The sequence below is a fragment of the Lepus europaeus genome, unplaced genomic scaffold (genome assembly GCF_033115175.1).
Source record: "Lepus europaeus isolate LE1 unplaced genomic scaffold, mLepTim1.pri SCAFFOLD_60, whole genome shotgun sequence".
In the NCBI taxonomy this organism is placed as follows: Eukaryota; Metazoa; Chordata; class Mammalia; order Lagomorpha; family Leporidae; genus Lepus; species Lepus europaeus.
This window is the reverse complement of record NW_026909478.1, coordinates 481813-490033: the sequence shown is the minus strand read 5'-3', so window position 1 is coordinate 490033 and position 8221 is coordinate 481813. Positions and strand designations below refer to the sequence as shown.

The 8221-nt window shown below is 42.0% G+C and overlaps 1 protein-coding gene across 1 annotated transcript; it reads left to right on the top strand.

Annotated features, from left to right (window-relative positions):
* Positions 1 to 7274: 7274 nt before the first annotated feature.
* On the top strand, positions 7275 to 7844 carry LOC133755605 (jun dimerization protein 2-like). The gene is made up of 2 exons (XM_062185678.1): positions 7275 to 7442; positions 7575 to 7844. The coding sequence occupies exons 1-2, from the start codon at positions 7302 to 7304 to the stop codon at positions 7842 to 7844; spliced, it is 411 nt and encodes a 136-aa protein (XP_062041662.1). The 5' UTR covers positions 7275 to 7301.
* Positions 7845 to 8221: the final 377 nt, after the last annotated feature.

Genomic DNA, 8221 nt, shown 5'->3' with positions numbered 1-8221 from the left:
GTGGAATTCGTATGCAATGCACCGAGAAAATCACAGTAAAAATGGTTTTGGAGAAAAGCAAAGTCTTGTCGTTAGGCAAGTGCATAAAATGTCATCGATACAAACAGAAATATCATGGTTATTTGCCACAGTTCTTCTAGCTTTCTCCGTAGAAAATACGAATGTGTTGAGCTGGTGTCTCCATGTGGAACCAATTAGTGTTTCCAAGCACAAAATTAAATGTTCCCGCCGGCGCCGCGGATCACTAGGCTAATCCTCCGCCTTGTGGCGCCGGCACACCGGGTTCTAGTCCCGGTCAGGGCATCGATCCTGTCCCGGTTTCCCCTCTTCCAGGCCAGCTCTCTGCTGTGGCCAGGGAGTGCAGTGGAGGATGGCCCAAGTTCTTGGGCCCTGCACCCCATGGGAGACCAGGAGAAGACCTTTCCCTCTGCCTCTCTCTCACTGTCCACTCTGCCTGTCAAAAAAAAAATTAAAAGTTCCCTGAAAAAAAACATACAAAACCATAGAGTCCGTGGATAATATCAGGAATACACAAACACAGTGGCTTTAGCAATATTTCGGATTGAGTTAACCAAAACAAAACCGGATATTTCCGGTTTCATCCAGTCAAATCCGGACAAACTGGTGTGGAATTTGCAAGCAAAACACCGAGTAAATCAGAGTAAAATGGTTTTGGAGAAAAGCAAAGTCTTTTCATTAGGCAAGAGCATAAAATGTCATCCATACAAACAGAAATATATTTGTTTTCCGCAGTTCCAATAGCTTTCTCCCTAGAAAATACGAATGTGTAGAGCTGGTGTCCCCATGATGAATCAATTAGTGTTTCAATGGTACAAAATTAAATGTTCCCTGATAAAAACATTCAAAACAATAAAGTCCGTGTATAATATCAGGAATACACAAACACAGAGGCTGTAGCAATATCTGGGATTTACGTAGCCAAAATAAAACCGTATATTTCCGTTTTATCCAGTCATATCCGGAAAAACTAGTGTGGAATTCCTATGCAATGCACCGAGAAAATCACAGTAAAAATGGTTTTGGAGAAAAGCAAAGTCTTGTCGTTAGGCAAGTGCATAAAATGTCATCGATACAAACAGAAATATCATGGTTATTTGCCACAGTTCTTCTAGCTTTCTCCATAGAAATTACGAATATGTACAGATGCTGTCTCCATGCGGAACCAATTATGGTATCCAAGCTCAAAACAAAATGTTCCCCAATAAAAAACATTCAAAACAATAAAGTCCATTGATAATATCCAGAAAACACAAACACAGAGGCTTTCACAATATTTCAGATTGAGTTAGCCAAAACACAACCGGATATATCTAGTTTCATCCAGTCATATCCGGACAAAGTGGTGTAGAATTTGTATGCAATGGACTGAGAAAATCACAGTACAAATGTTTTTGGAGAAAAGCAAAGTCTTTCCGTTAGGCAAGTGCATAAAATGTCATCTATACAAACAGAAATGTCATGTTTGTTTGTCGCAGTTCCTCTAGATGTCATCTATACAAACAGAAATATCATGTTTGTTTGCTGCAGTTCCTCTAGCTTTCTCCCTAGAAAGTACGAATATATAGAGCTGGTTTCTCCATGTGGAACCAATTACTGTATCCAAGCTCAAAATGAAATGTTCTCTGATTAAAAAAAAACATTCAAAAAAATAAAGTCTGTGGATAATATCCAGAACAAACAAACACAGAGGCTGTAGCAATATTTCGGATTGAGGTAGCCAAAACACAACGAGATATTTCTGGTTTCATCCAGTCATATCCAGACAACCTGGTGTGGAATTCGTATGCAATGGACTGAGAAAAACACAGTACAAATGGTTTTGGAGAAAAGCAAAGTCTTTTCATTAGGCAAGTGCATAAAATGTCATCGATACAAACAGAAATATCATGTTTGATTGTCTCTGTTCCTCTAGCTTTCTCCCTAGAAAATTCGAATGTGTAGAGCTGGTGTCCCCATGATGAATGAATTAGTGTTTCTATGGTACAAAATAAAATGTTGCCCGATAAAAAACATTCAAAAAACTAAAGTCCATCGAAAATATCCAGAAAACACAAACACAGAGGCGGTAACAATATCTGGGATTGAGTTAGCCAAAACACAACTGGATATTTCCGGTTTCATCCAGTCATATCCGGACAAAATGGTGAGGAATTCGTATGCAATCAACCGAGAAAATCACAGTACAAACGGTTTTGGAGAAAAGCAAAGTCTATTCATTAGGCAAATGCATAAAATGTCATCTATACACACAGAAATATCATGTTTGTGTGCCGCAGTTCCTCTAGCTTTCTCCGTAGAAAATACGAATGTGTTGAGCTGGTGTCTCCATGTGGAACCAATTAGTGTTTCCAAGCACAAAATTAAATGTTCCCGCCGGCGCCGCGGATCACTAGGCTAATCCTCCGCCTTGTGGCGCCGGCACACCGGGTTCTAGTCCCGGTCAGGGCATCGATCCTGTCCCGGTTTCCCCTCTTCCAGGCCAGCTCTCTGCTGTGGCCAGGGAGTGCAGTGGAGGATGGCCCAAGTTCTTGGGCCCTGTACCCCATGGGAGACCAGGAGAAGACCTTTCCCTCTGCCTCTCTCTCACTGTCCACTCTGCCTGTCAAAAAAAAATTAAAAGTTCCCTGAAAAAAAACATACAAAACCATAGAGTCCGTGGATAATATCAGGAATACACAAACACAGTGGCTTTAGCAATATTTCAGATTGAGTTAACCAAAACAAAACCGGATATTTCCGGTTTCATCCAGTCAAATCCGGACAAACTGGTGTGGAATTTGCAAGCAAAACACCGAGTAAATCAGAGTAAAATGGTTTTGGAGAAATGCAAAGTCTTTTCATTAGGCAAGAGCATAAAATGTCATCCATACAAACAGAAATATATTTGTATTCCGCAGTTCCAATAGCTTTCTCCCTAGAAAATACGAATGTGTAGAGCTGGTGTCTCCATGTGCAACCAATTACTGTATCCATGCTCAAAACAAAATGTTCCCCGTTAAAAAATATTCAAAAAAATAAGGTTCATCGTTAATATCCAGAAAACACAAACACAGAGGCTGTAGCCATATTTCGGATTGAGTTAGCCAAAACACAACCAGATATTTCTGGTTTCATCTAGTCATATCCGGACAAACTGGTGTGGAATTCATATGCAATGGGCTGAGAAAATCAGAGGAAAATGGTTTTGGAGAAAAGCAAAGTCTTTTCGTTAGGCAAGTGCATAAAATGTCATCTATACAAACAGAAATATCATGTTTGTTTGTCGCAGTTCCTCTAGCTTTCTCCCTAGAAAATACGAGTGTCTCCATGTGGAAACAATTAGTGTTTCCAAACACAAATAAAATGTTCCTGGATAAAAACTTTCAAAATAATAAAGTCCATGGATTATATCCAGAAAACACAAACACAGAGGCTGTAGCAATATCTGGGATTGAGTTAGGCAAACCAAAACCAGATATTTCCAGTTTCATCCAGTCATATCCGGACAAACTGGTCTGGAATTCGTATGCAATTGACCGAGAAAATCACAGTAAAAATGATTTTGGAGAAAAGCAGTCTTTTCATTAGGCAAGTGCATAAAATGTAATCTATAGAAACAGAAATATCATATTTGTTTTCCACAGTTCTAATAGCTTTCTCCCTAGAAAATACGAATATGTAGAGCTGGTGTCTGCATGTGGAACCAATTACTGTATCCAAGATCAAAATAAAATGTTACCCGATAAAAAACATTCAAAACAATAAAGTCCATTAATAATATCCAGAAAACACAAACACAGAGGCTGTAGCAATATCTGGGATTGAATTAGCCAAAACAAAAGCGGATTTTTCCGTTTTCATCCAGTCATATCCAGACAAAGTGGTGTGGAATTCGTATGCAATTGACCGAGAAAATCACAGTAAAAATGATTTTGGCGAAAAACAAAGTCTTTTCGTTAGGTAAGTGCATATAATGTCATCTATACAAACAGAAATATCATGTTTGTTTGCAGCAGTTCCTCTGGCTTTCTCCCTAGAAAATACGAATATGTAGACTGGTGTCTCCATGTGGAACCAATTAGTGTTTCCAAACACAAATAAAATGTTCCTGGATAAAAACTTTCAAAACAATAAAGTCTGTGGATAATATCCAGAAAACACAAACTCAGAGGCTTTCACAATATTTCAGATTGAGTTAGCCAAAACACAACCGGATATTTCTGGTTTCATCCAGTCATATCCGGACAAACTGGTGTGGAATTCATATGCAGTGGATCGAGAAATCACAGAAAAATGGTTTTGGAGAAAAGCAAAGTCTTTTCTTTAGGCAAGTGCATAAAATGTCATCTATAGAAACAGAAATATCATGTTTGTTTGCCGTAGTTCCTTTAGCTTTCTCCCTAGAAATTACGAATGTGTAGAGCTGGTGACCCCATGATGAACCAATTCGTGTTTCCAAGCTCAAAATATAATGTTCCCTGATAAAAACATTCAAAACAATAAAGTCCATCGATAATATCCAGAAAACAGAAACACAGAGGTTTTCACAATATTTTGGATTGAGTTAGGCAATACACAACCAGATATTTCTGGTTTCATCCAGTCATATCTGCACAAACTGGTGTGGAATTCTTATTGAAGGATTTGGGCAGGTTGAGTTTAAAATGGAGTTGCTTGAGCTAACTGCATACTGTTCTGCTTCTGTGCAAAATGGCTGGGCTTGCAAAATGCTTTTATAAGAATTGTGTTGTAATTGGTTTCGGGAACCATAAAAACAGAAGTTAATCGAAAATGTACCCAACCTATGTCCTGTAACACCCCGTTGACCCCCTATTCATGCTTGCTCAAGTAAAAATTGAAAAACCCCAAGGCATGTACAGCATGTAACTTGTTCCCCTTTGGAAACCCCCTGTACTTTGTTCCCTTTTACCCTGGAAATACCCTTTATTTTGTAATTGTGGTTTTAAGCCTTAAATACTCTGTGCGATTGATGATCGGGGCCTCTCTTTGTGCACTGCACCTGAGTGTGTTGTTGTGCTTTGAGACGGCCCATTTGCGCAAATGCAATAAACTTCCTCTTGTTCTTTGCATCGATTGGTGTGGAGTTCGTGCATCTGGGGTCGGTAGAATTGTGAGACACGTTTTGGGGTCTTACATTTTGGGGGCTCGTCCGGGATTCGAGACCCCAGACCCACGCTCCATTTTCCAATCGGAGGTAAGTCTTCACTGTTCTGTGTATTTCTGCGTGTTTTATTGTTTAGCTGTACGGGCGCTAGGCGTCCGGGCGCTAGGCGCCGAAAGAGTAGAGCCAGTAGTAGTTAAGGACAGACGTGTCCAAGACCCCTGGCTCGGGCCCTGGAGGACGCTCCAGTGGTGGTCTGCGGGAGAGGCAGGCTAGGCCGCTGTCACCATTCGGTAGGGGAAACCTTTTTCTTTGGAAAAAGGCTGTCTAGGCAGCCGCTTTCATTGAAAGTTTTGGTTTCAGTTTTGTTTTGTTTTATTGTTGTGTGTAGTATGATTGTGTGTTCTGTGTGTTTTGGAGTTATGTTTTGTGTTATGGTTATGATTTATTTTCTTTTCCCCAAAATAAAACAGGAGGCGCGGAACCAAGCGAAAAATCCCCCAAAACGGGTAACCAATAGGGTGACGGCGGAGCCCAGCCCTGAGCCGCCAACGGCCACCCCGGCGGCGGGGCTGGGCCCCAAATCCACTTCGCCCCTATTTGCGATAGAGTTAATTGAATCCTTACCGTTAACCCGCCAATTGACTGTAGATGATTATTGGCAACTTTTTCAGGCCCTTTTAAATGCGGAAGAAAGGCTTTTACAGATTCTTTTTGCGGAGGCTCAAGAGAGCATTCTGGGGAACAATAAAAGATTGCGGCTGGATCGAGATCAATGCGCATCCTGCAGAAAAAGAGGACATTGGTATAAAGACTGTCCAGATAGAAACAACAGCCGGTAGCGAACGGCTCCGTCTCTATCGCCAGGCTTTGACTAACAGGTTTTAAAAGGGCAGGGAGACGCCCTATCAATTCGGCTAAGGTATGTTATAAAATAATTAATATTTGGCTAAATATTTTATTTCTTATTTAATGTTGGACTGGAATGGTACTCGATGATGGGTAAGTTACTCAGCATCCTGCACCAACCTAAGACAGGGCTCTAGGCCAAGCTGCCAGAGTTACCGATGACGGGTAAGGGCAGTGATGACTGGGGACAACCTAAGACAGAGGCCGTTCTCGGTTAAAAATCACATTAAACAATTAAAAAGACATTAACTAAATTAATAGCGGAGGCTGGCGCTGGGGACTGGGTCGAGTTGCTGCCGATGGCTTCGTTAGAGACCTATATTGCTAAATTTTAATTGTCCAAGGACTAAATTTGGAAACTATTTGTTCTAATTGATTAAGTGTTGCAGTAGTCCTGATTGGTCTGGCTTTGTTAGTCTTCTGGTGAGGTAAGAAGAGCCAATTAGGCTCTATGGAAAACATCAAGTATAACAGTGTGTATTTGGTAAAAGTGTTGATAGTAAGAAAGGGCTAAAAGGAAAAAAAAACCTTTTACATAAGAAAAGGACATGGTTTGTAAGATCCTGATGGCTAGTTTATTCTAGACTGAAATAAAAATGGTAAAATGTTTAAAGTAAGTTAAAAAGGGTGTGCGAAAGTCATAAAAAATTATAAAATAAAAAGTTTTAAACATACTAATCGCTGCTTCAGGGGGTATTTTAACTGACAGGTATAAACCCAAGTTTGTGCTTCTTTTGGATAGTTTTTGGCCTGGCATTTAGTTTTGTAATTTCGCTATTTCCCTTTGGATTGTGAGCTTTAATGCCCTTGTTTGTTTTGTTTTATAAAATAGCAAAAGATAATGCCCAAATCTTCCTTAATGCCCATATGTTGGCTTTGAAAGGGGTGTAGAGGAAGGAGCTTCATCCTTCCCCCCAAAAAAAAAAATTTTGGGGATTATGGATGAGGCTCCGTCAGCTATAAACTTTCTACCTAATATCTTTTCTTTAGAGGCTCCCCTCCTTCGTTGAAGGATAGGGGTTTTGTCCTCCCATACTTGCTTCGGGCTAAGGGTACTGAATGCATTTGCGGCTCAAGGTGGACATTGTAACTGGACGGTCTTTAAGAGTCTTATCTTGAGGGGCTCTCAAAATTCACTCGAGATGAGACTTTTGAAGACTGTTTAGTATTCGTACCCGGCTCCCCTCCTTTGTTGCAGGATAAAGAAAAGTTTCGTGCTCCCACACTCGTTTCAGACCTTGTGCCTGGCCGGCCTGCTGCTTTTCCTGCTATGATGCCTGGGCAGATTCCCGACCCTTTTGTGACCACGGGCTCTCTGCCAGGGCAAGACCCCCTGACCGGACGGCCTGCCTCGGCTCTGATCGTGAAGGAGCTGAAATGCATTGGGACCATAATCGTGCCCTTGCTGGAGGTAAAACTGGGCATGTCCGACGCGGCCGTGGACACCAGCACCGAGATCACCACCAATGACTTAAGAAAAAAAGAAGTGGTGAAGGAGGCAGAGGATGGAAAAGACGCCCCCGCCAACGGCAACGCTAACGAGGTGAAACTGGACAAGAGGCCCCAACCTGTAGAAAGTGAGCTCGACGAGAAAGAGAAGCGGAGAAAAAGGCGCTCGGAAAAAAACAAAGCGGCGTGGGCCCGGATGAAGGAGCGCACGGAGTCCCTACAGCGGGAGTTCGAGCAGCTGGAGCTCATAAACGCGGAGCTGAAGAAACAAATCAAAAAGCTGGAGCAGGAGCGGCAGCTGCTGCTGTTCCTTATGCTGAACCGGCAACGCCCCACCTGCATCGTCCGCACCGACGACCTCTAACCTGTCCCTGGCTGTGCGGCTGGGCACAGGGGACTGCCTTTTAAGCCTAATATTAACAACTGTGGTGCATATTTGGCTATTATAACTTAAATGGTATAACTCATCTTGCCCTCCTTCATTTCAGACTCTTAAGAAAACTGAGACAGGGGTTCCGCGCTCCCGTACTCGTTCCAGATTGTGACCGTCGTCGGCGCCCACAAGTACCAAACCAGGACTCCTGAATCGCGCTAAGAAAGCCTTAGGGCGACAGCTAAGCGAAGTCAAGAGACCGGTGACCTCGCCGACAAGCAGACACCGAAATGGAAACTACAACGCTCTCAAAATCCACTCGAGATAAGACCTTTAAAGACTGTTTAGCATTTGTAATACTTTTGGTC